Genomic DNA, 17,120 nt, shown 5'->3' with positions numbered 1-17,120 from the left:
TCTCCCTTCTGTCCCCATCCCCAACATTAACCGTCCTGGATTGTCCTGTTAGATTTGCATCTGCTGTCCTGTTCAGAAGGTTATGTACGGGTTATTTAAAGGACAGGGCTGAAGACTCAATGATCGAAACAGCTGGAGCCTGCAATAAAATACAGATTCTCATTCTAATTTTAGCCAAGAAGCTTCACTGGGTCACATTGATCAGTTCTCTGCATTGTAATGAATTTGTTCCTGTGCATAGTGTGAAGGTTTCACATCCAAACTTTATCTTTGGAAGGCTGCAATGCCATGGAGATAAGTATTTGTAAGGTGTGTGAAGTCACCTGTTAATGACACGACAAGCGATGTGTTCTGATTTTTGGAAGAGTTGCTTCTGAAATATGTGCTCATGCTTATACTTACAAAATCATACATTTTTTTCTGGAAGTGATAGTTTAAAATACAAATGTCTAAAAATTTAAGATTAAATTCTCTTGAAGTATGAAAGACAGGTTGTATATCACATATGTGAAGTATCTGAACTCCATACTGCTTGTGTTCAGTAGTATGGTCTCCAGTTTCCTTGGTAAGGTACCAGTCTTTGTAGTGAGATTGTTTGCCTCTAGTCATGTAAGATGATAGTTTTAGGTATAATGCTGATGCTCTAGTGAGGAGAGAGTTGTTCTTTCAATTGACCATTTAGGTGAAGTAGATAAACCACTAATAGGTACTCACAGCTTTTATCCTCTAAGTACTCATGAGATGAGGCTGTCTGGTTGGAAGGCAGGAGACACTCAAGATTCCACAACTGAGCTGAAGCAGTGGGGTTAAAAAAGGTCAGATTGTACAAGTGGAAGTCAAGGTGCCATGTCCAGCCAACTCTGCTGTGCAGCTCTAGGAAACTGCTCCTAATTCTACCTGTCCTTACTCAACAGTGTTTATACACTCCTAACTTCTTTCTGCCTGTACAGTATGCCATGCAGTTACAGTATCACTAACCATTCAGTGGAGCAAGGTTTTACTTCCTTGTAAGTGTCAGGTGTGATGTTGTGACTACCCTCTTCTACCAGGCAGCAGATTATAGTGATCCTGGCTAAGTGATAAAGTCTGGCCAAGGTGTGTGTGTAATACGGTTATTTAACATATCTATGCTTGACTTTCATTGTCAGCTTGATTTCCTTGAACCAGAGTATTCCTTCACCGTTCACAAAGCGTGTCTCGCTTAGCAAGCCCGAGTCCCAGTATAGGACCAGTAGGAAGTGCATACTGTTGACTTCAGCACTCTTTTTTCCCTTCCAGCTGAGCCTGGAAAACCTTAGCCAAAAGACGGCAAACCACAGGGAAGTGGAAACGTGTGTGATGTAAGTGACACATAACTTTAAAAATACTGGCTAGCATCATGAAACTTTCATCCGTTTCCCATACCCCTCCTCCTGCTGCCTTTCAATTCCAACTGCTTTGCATAGTCTTGCCATCTTCTGGGGTGCCTGTAAGTTCTTCTGTGCTGGGTGCTGCAATGAGATGAATTTGCTAAATCTATTAATGTATTGTACTAAGCAAACCTGGAATTGTACATTCAGAGAGACTGTGTTGGAAAGAACCTGGCAGGCGAAGTGCAGAGCTTGGCTAGCACAATTTTTCTGCCTTGTATGGCCTGAGGAGTTGGCAGAATCTTTGAGAGAATAATAAGTTCTGCTGGAAGTCACCATTTTCTGACTTATTTTAACAGTCTTTTAAACGAATGTTTCAGTATCACCTTTTGCAGGCTCTGGAGATCATTTTTTAACATGAGCTGCTTCAGAAAACAGAAGAAAAATTGTCATGCAAAACAGTTCAATAGTTTCATTTGCATGAAAGAAAACAAAAAGCATTTTCAAACACAAGAACAAAAAATTAAGTAGGTAATACTTCTGGTATAGCTGGGCTGTCAAAACTGGGAGAACTGTCTGCAGAAGAGGAGCACAGATGTGTGGGGTTGCTTTCAAAGAGGAGAGGTCCACATGTGGATGTACTGCTGGTTGCATTTTATTTATATTTTTCATTTGCAGCTCAGTAGTCCCCAAGGAAAGGGCGATGTCAGTAGCTATATTCCTCCCTTTGCTGTGCCCACTTGCTGTTTCTAATAATAATTCTTTCTCCTCTCTGTAATGCTGCTGCATTACAACACCGTCTTTAGTGCAGGGAAGACCTCCTCCTTTCCTGAGCTGCTCGTGATAGTAGTTCTTCCTTTGTACAGCACCAAATACCACCCCCTCCGGAGCATAATAAGCCAAAACCAGTGCATGAGGGAGCTAATTTTATTTTCCTTCTCAGTCAGCTGGAAGAGCCAGCTTCACCTATAATTTAACGTCTCCTGTTGTCCTTTTCTTTCTATCTTCCCATCTTTCCTTCATATTCAGGCATGTGCTGTGGCTGAGTGAAACCAGGGTTTAAATTGCAGCAGCGGCTGTCACATGTCTGTAACGAAAATGCTTCTTTGAATTTGAGCTCTGTGGAAGAATTACGTTCTGGCAGCTTTTCTAAAGATATCTCACAGAAGGAAACTGTCATGCTTATTACTACCTCACTTAATTCTTTGCTGCTTTTATTTCTTTCTTGGTTGAAACCCTTATTTCTTTTCCTGGTTATTTTTTCCTAGAAGGAAAACTGTTTGCCCATGATGTGATTCAGTCTGAATATTTTATAATGTATTTTCTGTATGGTGTTATTTTATAATCATCACAAAGATACATTTGACATGTAGTGAGTAAGGACCCAGTCCATTCTGAGCAGGACTCATGCTTACAGTTAAAAGTGTAACCTTTAAAGATTTTTCAGTAGGACTTTCCACAGTACTGTGTACATGTGTAAATACACTGGATAGTTTAGAAGTGCTCCTGTTTTCTGAGTGTAATATGTGGCAGAGCCAGAACATGCCTTTAATTATCCTGCAAGAGAGTGGAACTTCATCTCATGCATTGTCGCTGTCCAAAGTGGATTATTTGGAGCATACCTGTTCTGTCATCCTGGAGGTGTTATGTCTGTTGCATCTATTCTATCCCAGAGGCAATTGTGCTTGCATCTTCAGGTCATTAAGAACAGAGATGGTTTCATAACTGTCTGGGTAACTAAGGTTTCATTTCATTCTACTTTTAACTGTGATTTAGCTGTTTTATTAAGAAATAACCCAGAAACAAAGAGGGCATATTGAGGCTTCTGCGTTTAATTTATTATGTACTAATGGAGTAGCTTTTCATAAGCACCCAGAATCTTCTCCATTCATTCTGTTCAAGTGTCTTATGGTCACCTCTCTCCCTCTAGAAGCATCAGTAGAAAATGAGATTAATTTTTGCATCTGTCTTACTGTTTAAGTGCTTCAGGTTGAGTGAGAGGAATACCATCAAAGTGTTTGGCAAACAATGAAGTAAGGCTAAGCATGCCTGAAAAGCTGGTAGATAAAATTTTCAGACCATGATCCAGGACAGAGTTTTTTGAGTTACTCAGAGTTCTGTTCAAAGGTCGTTCTAGCGTAAGCATTAAATGTGTAATTCAAAGCATGCTGATGAAAGTATGCACTGAATGTTTTATTCCACATCTAACATGGAAGTCTTTCTTTTATGTGATATGAAATACATATGGCAATCCAGATTAGAACTGGGTCGAAGGCATATTTGGAGTGCTGAATGGTAAGGATGTTTTCACAGCAGCAACTATTGTTATCAGTTTTTTTAGTTTACTACTATTAGCTGTATTTCAGTCTTTTTGTATCAACATCCTATTGCTGAGTACTGGTTGTAATGGAAGTTAAAATTGGGAATAAATTTAGAAGTTTTAGCAGAAGTTCTGGGAAAATTTTGCCATCACACACATGCAAAGTTTGAGGTGTAGTACCATAATGATCTAAGTACACGTCTTTGTTTTAAACCACTGTTTTGGTCATGATAGGTAATAGTGCTTTACAACGATAATCTTCCATGGAACACTGAGCACATTCCATGTTTGCAATGGTCGTCACCTGCTTAAATAATATCAGATGTTGGGGTAATAATATGCATTGGAACTGTTGAATTTTTCAACACAATCTAGTTTTTATTGTCTTTGCTAAGTTCACGTGACATACAGTTGTATCAGAAGTCTTCTATTGTTGTAAGGCAGGCAGGTCCTCTATACATAAAACCCAAGGTTCCTTCTTGCAAATGAACCTGAATTTTTTTTTTAAGAACTCATTTTAGAGGACACAGGGTTATTCCTTCCTTTCATATCTGTGTTTCTGCTACTTCACTTTTTGTGGTTTTTTTAGTTTTGTGGTTTGTTTTGGTTGGATTTTTTTTTCTTTAGGTCTCTGCTTTTGGTGCTTGTGGCAACTTCACTGAAGTGGAACTTGATCAGACATTTATGTTTTGATCTCTAAAGCAATAAAAGCTGAAGCTTTGATGTATGTATACACATGTTGGTGTATGTGTGTTTTAAGATTTCAGCTTACTCAGTTGTACAGTGATGATGTAATCTTGCAGGTACTGTAGTTTTATGTCTTCTATGTGGAATGGTCTGTTTTACCAGTAGGGATTCTCTTCTGGAGAGAAGTTCGAGTGACTGAGACTTAACTACATTTCCTCTTTTTCAAAAAGTAAATCCCTGACTATTCTTTTAAGTGTGCTCCTCTTGCATGCTGCTTCATCCAAGTCTCTGCCTCCTACTCCTCAGCTTGGCTATATAATACCACATTTTAGCCTAAACTCAGGCTACTGGTTGCCTTAATACCATCTGTGTGGCTTGATTGCAACAATCATTTTTTTCATTTCTGAACCTGCGAATAAAGGAAAAACTGAATGTGCTGGTGGAGCGTCTCCAGGGTACGCTAATTTTTCAGGTCTCTATGCAGTGTCAGAATGCGCTTAAATGTGGTTTGTTTCCTAGGTTCCTTCATCAGCAGTCTCTGATAAGAAGACAGGTTGTCTCTCTGCTTTTGGCAGTTTCTTTCCATGAGCAGAAAAGGTTCTTTTGCCCTTTGCTTCAGTAGTAGGTCCAAACCCATGTGCCAACAGCTGTATTGGGAGGCTGACCATACAGAATACTCTCCAATATTTTGTTTTGAGTTTGGTAATATATCTTTTTTCTTTTCTTTTCTTTTTCTTTTCTTTTTTTCCCTCTCAGTTTTCTCACTTTCCGCAAACTAGTATTATGCTAAATATTTAAGAATTGGCTGGGCTTGGAGTAGGCTTTCAAAATACACCTTAATTGTCTATAACCTGAAAGAATTTTTTTATCTCCTTTCTTTGCAACAAGTATTTTTCCTGTTTTCTGATACCTTTCAGGTTGGCAGGCAATGGATTTTCTAGCATATCTTTTATTGATTGCATAAATGGCCGTCTTCACAGTGGGTCTAGTGGACTCCCTCAGCGTGAGAACTGCAGTTGTTTTTGCTTGCCTGGGCCAGGGCTAACACAGATTCTGTTGGCCAATGTTGGCAGTGGTTGGGGGAGGTGGGTAGTATAACTTGAGGGTAGCAGAAAATAAAATTGGCTTTACCATTAAATTAATAAAATTATATACAGACTGTATGAGATATACTTTGCAATTTAAGCAAGCTCTTCAATTTTTGAAAATGTATCTGAAGCTGCTCTAGAGTGCCTGGTCTACCACAGTGGAGTGCTGCAGAATCAGAGGGCCTCGCCGCAGGATTTAGGTCACCCTTGCTGCGGAGCACACAGGACCTGGGGTATTGTCCCTCTTCCCGAAATTCCTGAATCACCTCCTGGCTACCTCTGACATCTGCTTTTTAGCTGTCACTGTTCACTTCGATTTCATACATTGGTGCTTTTCATACATTGGTGCTTTTAAGTATTCAGTGTTGTTTGTTTCATGCTGTGTGTAAATGCTTAGGGATTGCAGACACAGGCTGGTCCTCACAATACTCACGTCCTGCTTGCTAGGCTCACGCCAACAGCTTTTGACATCTGAGTGGTGTCTTCTGAACTCTCTTTCACTGTCTGGCACCCATACTGCAGTTACCTGACAATACATAGATACTTCCTACCTTTTCCTGGAAGGCTTCAACAATAGTTTGTGCAGTGCACCCCATGTCCTTGCACTAATACTCTAGTGCACTGTCACGTGGGTGTGTAAAAGACAAGTGAATGTGTGCTGCTACCTTGTCTAAACGGGGAAATCATGAAACTGCTTGGCTGGCAGGAGATGCTCACTAATTTATCCCCAAAAGGTGGTGGTGATGGGTGTGTGTGAACTGCCAATTCCTTCTGTGGTAGGCATGCAGCGTTTGTTCAGGAAAGTATTTGGTTATTGTGAAGGTTTTTTGTGACCATTGATGAAAGATGCTTCTGGGTACTTCCCGGTGACTGTAGGGATTAGCCTTTGCCAATGCCTGGCTTGAATTGGGACTTATAGGTAATTATTTGTGCAAATAGCATTCAAACAGAGTTTCTGCACAGATGGAAACTTGTTGCTTAACAAAAGTGCTTACCAGGGTAGAGAAGTTGCTGAAAGTAAAAGCTCTGCATTTGCCCAGTTAGAGGTGTGTTTATCTTCCACTAAAATTCTTCGAGAGCACAGAAGAGCTAAACTGGCAGCCATTTTCAGAGAGAACATGTTTTGTTGCTGCTGCCGATAAATCTGTAGCTTGCCTTAGGATGATCTAAAGGATAACTTTATATGTACGTATGTTTAAGTAAGCTTTTAAAAGCCACTCTGCCTTTATAGGCTTTCATATTCCCTTACTTATTGAATACTTGTATTATCCACATTATATCTTCGGTTTTTGTTCAGCTGATTACTGCACAATATGACATTTTGCTCCTATGAACAGTAAAAATAGATCTGCAGGTATAATTGTGGGCAGTGCAAGCCATGGAATTAAACAGTCATGAGGAAGCGGTAAAGAAGCAGGGTATTTTTTAGCATTCTGTCTAAAATTGCTATATTTTAGCATTAGGACCTAGTGAGCTACAGTTTTCAGCAGTTACAGAAGAAAATGAAATGTAAATGGAACTGAGGCTAGTCTCTCTAAATATGGCTGCAGGATAAACACCTCTGCAGAAAGGCAAATTTAGAGGTTTCTTTGTCCAAGTATGAAACCCAAGTACTGTTTGTGTTACAGTCCTTTTGTTGGCAGTTTTGTGTTTGTGAAGATACTCCTCCAAGTTATTTTATTTAATGACTCTTGTGCCACTTTTATTTTTAATTTTGCTTTGTTTTAACTAGTGCATTGTGCAATAATTAGTCTAATGCTTTGATTCTCAGCTGTTACTTTTAATGAGTCTTGAGAAGAGTTACCTGTGGGAGAATTGCATGCTCTTTGTTGCCATCCCCATGGAACCGTACATGCATCTAATCTGGATCAGTTCATAGTAGCCCTCAATTTTTGAGTAATATGGCTATTTTCTTCTTCATAGGACTGAGTTTGCCCTAAAAGAAATCATGTCATCAGGAGGAGCTGAAGATGATATTCCTCAAGCAGAGAGGAAAACAGTGACAGACTTTTGCTACTTATTGGATAAATCTAAACAGCTATTCAATGGCTTAAGGTTAGTGCATTTTTGACAGTATTCCTTCAGAAAAGCATTGGAACATACACTTTAGTATGTGAGTGATGCTGAAGTCAGTTGTACAACTAACGTTTCGAACTCAAACCCAATAAATTTGTTTAGGAGATGATAAAGCTATGTATGGGTGGTTTTGGACCATGTATGTAAGAATGTCTGCAGGAATAGATGTTCATGCATTTCTTCTGAGACAGTAGGGAAGGAAGTGTGAGAAGGGCGAGCTAAACATCTCTGTCGTGTCAGTTAACAGTAAACTAGAAGTTGGAAATTCTGTTAAATTGATGGAATTTGTACTGGAGTGTTACAAAGTATGCAATTAAAGACTTAGTGCGGCTGTGTACAGTCAATGGCATGCAAGTCCAAAACCCCACGGTCTCTGTACCAAAAAAAACCCAACCAAAAAAAGGGATGAAAAGGATTGACCTAGGTGGGAAAAAAGCGGGGAGGGAATACTTTGGAGAAGAAATTTAGGAAACATCCAAACCATAGCCTGTATGTGTCTGGTGAAACATGCTTAACTCGAACTGTAGAGAAAGGTGAAATCTGCATTTATCTACAAAGCATCTGCAATAACATCTAGAAAGTCTAGCTGTTCTAGCAGCACCAATAATAAGGGGAATAAGAGTAAGGGGAGTTCAAGGAAAATAGTTCATGTTTGGACAGTGATATAGGCATCCTGTTTATGTCAATATAGGCTGAGTTAAAGATTACATATTCAAGAGCCGTTTTATTTGTAAGGTTTGCTGTAGAGTCTCTTAAGCAACATGGGTTTTAGCTCATCTTGTTGGCAGTTCAGCCTCTTCCTGGTCTCTGAGTAATACTCTATGTTTGGGCCCATATAGCTTGCTGTTATTCAAACACAGATGGTTAGCAAAGATGTTTTTAATTCCTCTGCCCCCTGCTATTGATAATCCTTTCATGTGCTTTAGAAGTTGATTACCAAATCCAAAACAAACATTTTGTGCTCCAAAATCTGAATGGTAAATGGGCAGTAGAGACAAGGAGTTCTTGGTGATTGCATTTGACACCCCATGAAACAGAGTTTGAAGCAAAAAGACCAGAATCTTGAGGCCAGGATTTCCAGGACCGTATATGCCATTACACTGGCTTTCTGATACAGGTTGCTTGAAATTTTGTCCTGAGTCACCGAAGAGTACAAATTAACAGAGTTCATGTCTGGATGCGTGGTGTTTAAGTTCAGATCCCAGAGATGGCAGAGTACCTACAGCCATTCTGGTTTGTCCTTTGGCCATGGAGGGAGTTAGTACTTGTAGCGGATTTCCAGATGAGAGATGTAGTTTCTGTGTACATCCATGGTATTCTGCAAAAAAGAAACATTCTTATCCAGCTAGATGAAAAGAAAATGGAAAATACCTTTGGATTAAATTTGGGTAATAAAAATAGAGAGATGGGCTTCAGCAGCTGGCTCTACTGTGTGAAAATAAGAATGTACCAGAAAGGGGGCCTGCCTCTGTCCTTACTTGGTACAATTAATGTAGTTGCTTCTTGCACTGAACTTGACCACTCTTTCACCTACAAGGCCTGTGATTGTTATGGGCATAATGATTGTATAAAGCAGCATTATAATTTTCAAGTATCTCCTCTGTTAGTGCTTGTTTTCTTCTGGGTAGCTCACCTGGAAATGACTTGGCAAGTATCCTAATTCTTAGTCCAGTTGTTTGCTTTTTCCGTCTAGCATAATAAATGCATTTGATGCATGCCTGCCTTCTGTTCTGAGATGATGGTCTTTGCTGCTGTTTTATGCCATGCTCTTGTCCCTACCAAGTTTCATGGAAAAGAAGTGATGGGGGAGGGAGAGGAGAGCAATGATTTCCTGAAACCTCCTCTGGGCACTTCAGCTACAGGGAACTGAGCCTATAGCTGTGTTGGCAGCTGCTTAGCTGTTGCTTCTGCCAAAAATGCAAGGGCTCAGCCTGCCACGTCTTTGTTTCAGTAGCATTTCCTTCCTCTCTTCCCAATACAGATGCCAAATACAGCATTTGAGGAAAACATATGATGATCTGCCAAGGTTGCTGCTCCAAAGTATACTTCATGCTCGCACTACCAGTGATACCATCCTTTTGTGGCCATGTCTGCTAGAATAACTTATTGGGGAGGTTGTCTTTCTAGTGTCTGTACTCCCTTTTTGAACACCCTGAGCTGTAAGTTAGAAACAACTGTTAATGAAGTATGTTCCAATTGCTCTCTTCTTTCCTTTCCCAGCTCCCACTTGCTTTTTTCATGGAAAAAGGCTGCAAAGAGGGAGCGTGTTAGGAAGCAGTTTTTCATGGTGTACTGTTACCACTTATTATTTTCTTTCTAATATTCAAAAGTGCTTAAATGTGTTCAGCATCACAGAGAAGCTTGAAACTTTAAGAAATGAAAAGTCTTTCCACATTTATCATACTTTCTCAGATTATAAGGTCTTGTTCATTGTGCAGGCTGCAAGAATCACTGTCCTTTCATGGAAAGAGGTGATAGTGTTTAACCATTCATTTTGTAGACTTCTAGTAAGATGCAGGTTGAACCTCTTAGTTTTTTTCCATGCTGCTGATGCTGATTTAGAAACAACAGGACCCTGTTACCTTCAGGTAATGCTGCAGTAGTACCCTGCAACGTACTCTGTCTGGTACTGGGGAGGGACTGGCTTCTCACACTGACTGCATCAGGAAGGCAAGTTACTCGAGTGCTACTGGTGTGCTTACTGTCTTTGTGGTTTAGGAGAAGCGATGGGGAAGCTATGCCACGGTGCTGTTGTCCCACTGCTGCTTAGGTTCTGGGAACAGGACCCTGTAATTACTACAAGGCTATGAACATAAAAGGAAATTGTCTTTTTTTATCACCTGTCAAAACTGTGAATGTATTTAAAGCTCTGAATGTTAAAGTTGCAGTTATTGTAACCTTCCTTTTTGAAGTGTACTGCTGAGTCTGTAGGAGTTTCTCAACATCTTTATGTCTCTGGAAGTTGTCCCCATGTGACAACTTCCGTGTGGTGCTGGCCAAACAAACCTCAGCACCTTTAATTGGTTTTCGGCCAGTATTGCCCAGCTTCTGCCAACAGCGTGGCTGAAATGAACTACTGACAGGAAATTAATTATGACACATAAGTAGGGCTGGTTTTTGCTGAGACTATACAGCAAGAATTGGTTAAAACTCTGGACTGTCCGTGGAATTTATCCACCAGCCACTCTAGTGTGGCAAGGGAACAAGTCCTCTGTGTGCCATGTGAGAAACCCACCCTTTTAGAACATCTGAGTTTGTGTCTTCATGTCCACTTTGGAATGTTTTAAAAGCCAAGAAATTGGGAACAGTTTCCGCTTGTTGTTGGAGGCTATTGTAATGAAGTGTGTAACTGTCTTCCTTGTCTGGATGGAATTGTCCTAAATCAAAGTATCTGGATTCCTTCTTGCTGCCACCTTCTCCCTCCTATAAAGCTGATCACCACCAGTAACAGCATGAGCGAGTACCCCTTCCAGTGCCCGTTTTGTACCCAGCATCCTCAGCCAGGCACACCCCGGAGGAAACTGAGGCTGTTGGCTTTCTGTGCTGCTTTAGTATCCTTCTGTAGATTTGGGAGTAGCAAAATGTCTTGCTGTAACATAGGTCTTTTGCTCTCAAGTTGGGTGTGTAATTGCTTCTGGATCATATATTCCCTGTCTCCTTCAGTGGGAGGAGCTCTGTTATTAATCTACTCTGCAATCAGCTGAGTCCTTAGTATTCTTTTGGGCTGTTCCTCACCAAATAATGAAATCCTCTGGTCCGAATAAAAAAAGCCCAAACCAAACTGCACTGTGTCCTCTTTTGCTTATGCATCCATTTTCTCACAGCATACATTTCTTGATACATGGGAGCAACATGCATGACATTCAGAACACAAAACAGTAAATGGATGGCAGCAATGGCAGCTCTTGTCTGCAGAAATCTGTGGTGAAACCATGGTAATGTATTGTCATAAATGAAGTTTTATTACAGCCATGTCAGAATACTATCAAAAGAACAAGTGCTACTGTCTGTTTCCATGGAGATCTTTTCTGTTCCCTGGGGAGCGAGGAATCACATGGTATTGTGCAGCTATGCCAGCTGCAATTAGGCGAGCATGCTATTTGAGAAACATACATGTGGACACCCAGCAGTGACTGTGGACAGCAGCAGCCAAGCACGTGTACACTGCGCTAACAGAGGCTTTTAAAAATGCCACTAATTTTTATATATTCAAAACTAATGCAACCTGGTGAGCTGAACTCGGCTTTACAGGAATGCTTAGGCTTGTACAGAGGAAGGTACAGAATCGAGGGGGGTGACAGGTGCATGAGGCAAGATGACAGATGAGGTATAAAGAGCCTGTTAACTTACTGATGAGGGATATATGCATAACCATGATCAGCGAGTAGTTACCTGCCTATTTCTTAATTTGTGGACACACCTACTTCTCGGTGCTTGAGAGAAGAAGGGTATGTTTTCTTGTTTCCTTATGTCAGACCTTTGTTCAAATGTCCTAAGCAACTTGGCCTAGAAAGCCCAATTTACTACTGCTAGGATTCTTTGAGTCAACTTGCTAATTCAGTCATTCTTTGAGTTAGTGCTAGGGAACACTGATTTTTTATTTTTTTTTTAAATTTTTTTTTAATGAGCAGTTTTAGTGTTGTTTTGTATTCACTTTTGATTATTTTTTTTAATGTTGAAACTTGTATTAAATTTAACTGGCATATCCACTACCTCTTGCTATATCAAAGCCTGCAATATATCTTATGCACATACTTGGACAGTTTCTTAACTTTTGCTTACCTAAAATGTATACATCTGTTACAACGATAGAAAGTAGTGAATTATTTTTGCAGCAAATTATTTAAATTCACATGTGTTAGTATGAAGCTATATTTGGATGAAGATGTTGGTGCCCTGAAGCACATGTTTATACTCCTGTCTAACCCTCACTACACCAAAGTATGTTCCAAGATGTTGAGCAGCCAGTTGCAAGTGTGATGGGACTCCCCACCCCCTGTAAAATCCTGCCCAGATTCCTTGGCATCTTTGTAGAATAGCAGCAGCAAGTACTGGAAGGGTTTTCTAGGCTGATAAGTCATAGCTGGTAACAGATTCATTCTACATGTAGTAACTAAGCTAGGTCCCTTCAAGCTGCGTGGGAAGTACAGTTGGCTGATGGGCAAAGGAATATTAATTTCCTTTTCTACCTAGGGTGCTGTTAAAGCAATTACAGTTAGCAGAAGTGCGCCAGTACGCTGCTGTGGAAATCGTAGTGTACTGCTTTGCTTGTCTTACTCCTCCAGAAGGCATGGCAAGGTTTCCAAAAGGTGGTGTTTGCCTCAGTCTTGACCTCCTGGGCTTGGAAACAAAATAAGCTGCTTTTCCGTCTGCTGAAGACTGAGGTATTGGATGATACGTTAACCAGCGCAGTGATTTGAGAGGTCATTCCCTGAAGAAATCATTCTTGAATCAAATGAAAGATTATGCTGTCTTAAAAAAGCTGTTCCACTTGTAGAGTTGTATACCTCCTTTGAATCAGCTTCAGCATAGATTTTTAGGCAATGTGCTCAGTGAGACTAAGCATTTTTGGTCTTCTGTTGCATTTATTCCAACATTCAAGTAACTCCCAGGTGACAGCCTTCTGTTAGGATTGAGAGCACAAACTTTTAAAGCTAAAATCCTTAAGACTACATCATAGTTGTGGGGTGGAGGTGGAAGGAGATACATGACAGCGTGGAGGTAGGAAAGTGGAACTGAACTGGATTGACTAACTCACCTTATAGCACTGGAGACTGATAGAACCTGAGACCTTCTGTTTTCTTCCTGACATGTCACTAGGAGTTAGAGGGTGACAAATGTGGTGATGATGTAACCTGACCCAGTGAATGTTATCTGTGGGCATCCATATGCTTGCTTGACCTGGTGACACTTGGACAGCCAATTTATGTACAATGTTACAGGGTCTGTTTCTGAAATGCAATGAACAGCCTCATCTACTCAAAAAGATTACTTCCTTAATGAGTAACAAGAAATATTATCAGTTTAAATGAACGAATTTCCATTAGATTATACTGCTTGCTCTTTGGTAGGGTGTTTGGGTTTTTTCTTTCATATGATGTTTTAAGAGTCTTATTTAGCTTTCTGTGCATATAACCATAAAATTACTTCTCTTTTAGCAAGGCATTAAGATGTTTTCAGTCACCTGTTGAAAAATGCATGTAGGAACATGGTCATTTCCTATTTGGACTCATTATTTGTAGGCCTGTTCTCCTGGTGCTGTTGAGAACCTGTTAATATTGAGGGGCCTTGATAAAGGCATGTTTACAGAGATTAAGAGACCATGGATTCCTTTTTGCCCTTTAGAATGTATTTGCTCATAAATACCAATGTTTTTGCATGTATCTAGTCACTTGAGTCATGTTAACTTGCTCATGGAGAGCACTGCTTCCATCTGCTACCATTCCGCATGTTGGAGTAGGCATTCCAGAATCCCAGGCATGTCTGAAGAGAACAGGATCATGTGTACAGTGTGTCACATGTTCATAATGAATACCATATAAATACACACATGTTTCATAACTTAGAAGTGAATGTCCACCTGTGTGGAAGCTGTTGGACAGGACCCATCTTGTTGAATCTTTTGCGGAGGGAGAGTCAGCCTTTCGTTAGGGTCTGTGCAGGGGGGGATTGTCCGTCTGCAGCTGGACAAGCCCTCTCGGGTAGGACACTAAAGATTGTGGAGATTGACTGGCAGTGGACACTAGAAAAACTGGAATAATTCTGCTGTTCTTGCATTTGAGGGTTGTGTTACTGTCTTAGTAGGGAAAGTTTTACTTCAAAAGCTTATGGTTAAGCTGCACACCTTCAGTCGCTTATGGTTAAGCTGCACACCTTCAGTCGCTTATGGTTAAGCTGCACACCTTCAGTCGCTTATGGTTAAGCTGCACACCTTCAGTCGCTTATGGTTAAGCTGCACACCTTCAGTCGCTTATGGTTAAGCTGCACACCTTCAGTCGCTTATGGTTAAGCTGCACACCTTCAGTCGCTTATGGTTAAGCTGCACACCTTCAGTTTGATGTTGCAGCATTGTCCTTTCTTTGTATGGAACCTGCAGGGCTCGCTCAGGCAGTTTAAGACATTAGCTGTCTGTGTCCCCAGTGATTAAATGTAGGCAATCACTTGGAAGATTTGCAAAATGCATGGGACTTTTACTAACACTGATAACTTCAATCCTTTTGCATTTGAAAAGTGCCTAGAGTATTTGGCTGAAAGTTGGAAGCGATAATTAGGAGACAGCACTGAAGAATTTCTTCCTCTCCCCAATACATACTTCTTTCTCATATATATGCATATGCAGTATTTTCTTGTATATATCTTAAATTAATATGCTGTCTGGCTTGTGGCGTGCTTTCAGGGATACTATGGTCAGATCTTGATATATGTACTTCCTACAGGCTAAACAGGATTCCCTTGCAGATTCCAGTAACAACAGGTTTTGAGAAACTACAGGAATCACTGTGCTTGTAGTTCTGGGTGCAGGCAGTTCTAAAGCATTTCAGTCAATTCTGAGCAAAGCTATTCTGACACTGACACAAATACGCTGCTGTCACGCTGGGCTGACTGAAATCTGCTCCCTAACTCCATGTTTGTTACTTGTCTGTTGCAGAGATTTACCTCAGTATGGGCAAAAGCAGTGGCAATCCTATTTTGGGAGAACATTTGATGTTTACACCAAACTCTGGAAGTTTCAACAGCAACATCGGTAAGGGAATGTTGTAGGCAGACATGTTCTGTGGATTTAAGTGTTAACTTTAATCTCTCCTATGTGTAGGGCTCCTAGTTAAGATTGAGAATTCACTGTGTTATTAAAGCACGAAGGGAGGGAATAGTCACGTCCCAGAGTGCTCAGTCTAATGAATTAAAATGTTGCAGAGTTTTTAGGGTGACTTTTTTTAACAAAACCTTTTGCTCTACTTGAATGCATGTTGCTTTAATGTATTACCAAAGAGAAGCTGGGATGATGGCTTCTGCAGTGCAGAACCCATCTGGAATGGTGTGAAGCATCTTGCTGCAGCGTGGGCTCTGATCCTTCACACCTTAAGTTGGCTGCGCAGTCTGGGCGTTCTCCTGGGACGTTGTGACCTTTTGTTGTGTGTATTTTGTGCAACATACTTCTATCTAGCTCTTGCAAGCTTATGCAAGATAAATGGTCCTTGTTCTGGTGTGTGTATGCAGTGCTGTTTGCTCTGTGAGGGGAGTGCTACTGGGAGTGCTACACTGGTCATGAAAGCTGAATTTGGCCCTATGATGGCACTTTATCTTGTCTGGTGTGATGTTCTGAGAAATTCTGGAATGCCTTTTAATCTTTCTTTTCTCTCTTGCAAAATAGACAAGTATTGGACAATCGGTATGGGTTGAAGCGGTGGCAAATTGGGGAAATTGCTTCCAAGATTGGGCAGCTCTATTACCATTATTAGTAAGTAAGCACAGAAAAGGATTCAGAAGGCGAATGCAGTGTTAGTTGCAGCTCCATGCCAAGCACTTGGATACTCAGTCAGGAGAAATGAATGTATCAGTTGAGTCATGATGCCTGTTCCTGAATGAGAAGGCCCTTGGGACTGCACAGGGGTGCTGCAGAGAAAGGCACCCGTGAGCCCGATGCCACATTGCTAGTCATGTTGATACTAGGGACTCATCTCCTACCTCAAAAGTGTTTCTAAGTCTTTCGTGTGTGCTGCATTTATTTGACTCTAGTGCAAAAGCATGATTTACAAGTTTGGGAGCTTAATGTTCATTTAAACTCTTCAATTAACCTGTCACCTGTACATATGGGTACAAGATGGGCAGATTTGATTGTTGCTTGAAATGGAATCCAGGCTCTGAAATCTGTCTTCCCAGCAGGCACAAAGAATGAGAGTCTGGCTTTCATATGATGTTACTTGCGGAGTGAGTTTTGCCATTGATGCGCAAGATGGTTGAGGGGGCAGCAAGGGAGGGTTTGGCATGGATTTCCAGCTGAAGCTGTGAGCTAATCTGATTTTTCCTCTGCAGCTTGCGCACTTCAGAAACCAGCTATCTCAATGAAGCTTTCTCCTTCTATTCAGCAATTAGGCAGAGGTCATACTACTCCCAAGTCAACAAAGAAGACAGGTATGTCTGAATGAATGCCCTTGTTTTTTAAAGACTAGAAATGTGTATGAAAGTAGCAAAATAATTATCAACTGTAGGAGCAAAACTGGGACAAAATCAGTGTTGTAGAAGGAAGTTACTTTTAATTCTCCTGTCATGATTAAAAAACTCAGTATAAATAAGAGTTTTACTGTATGACTGGAGGAATATTCTATTATCTGGTCCTGGCTAGCAAGCTACTAGCCCCAAAGCTTTGTCATTTTATGTCCTGAGCAGTATCAGTGCTGGGACCTAGTAAGCTGTGGCTGAAGATAGGTCAGTTGGGCTAAAGCAGAGGAACCTGTTTGATTCTAATCAGGCTTTTCAGGGGAACGTCAGTTAGTACTGCAGTACAACAACCCTCTGTAACTGACTGGGACAAGGTCCAAGAGCTTCAAGAGGCATAACATCTTCCTTTTAAGACACTATACTGAGAAAGGTACACTCAAA

The 17,120-nt window shown here is 40.7% G+C and overlaps 1 protein-coding gene across 11 annotated transcripts in view; it reads left to right on the top strand.

The window, feature by feature from the left end:
- Positions 1 to 17,120, top strand: part of SCAI (suppressor of cancer cell invasion) — a 49,210-nt gene that overhangs the window by 8,443 nt on the left and 23,647 nt on the right. For 4 of the 11 annotated variants that reach the window (XM_055720116.1, XM_055720117.1, XM_055720121.1 and 1 more), the window contains 4 exons: positions 7,368 to 7,499; positions 15,169 to 15,264; positions 15,892 to 15,978; positions 16,554 to 16,652. In XM_055720116.1, coding sequence (XP_055576091.1) covers positions 7,368 to 7,499; positions 15,169 to 15,264; positions 15,892 to 15,978; positions 16,554 to 16,652 — 414 coding nt within the window. Of the gene's footprint in view, positions 1 to 1,278; positions 1,341 to 1,369; positions 4,394 to 4,875; positions 5,059 to 5,575; positions 5,678 to 7,367; positions 7,500 to 15,168; positions 15,265 to 15,891; positions 15,979 to 16,553; positions 16,653 to 17,120 lie in introns of those variants that run through there. The other 7 variants (XM_055720113.1, XM_055720112.1, XM_055720119.1 and 4 more) reach the window with 5 other exon arrangements.

Source organism: Falco cherrug, chromosome 9 (genome assembly GCF_023634085.1).
Source record: "Falco cherrug isolate bFalChe1 chromosome 9, bFalChe1.pri, whole genome shotgun sequence".
Lineage (NCBI taxonomy): Eukaryota > Metazoa > Chordata > Aves > Falconiformes > Falconidae > Falco > Falco cherrug.
This window is presented reverse-complemented; position numbering and strand designations above follow the sequence as displayed.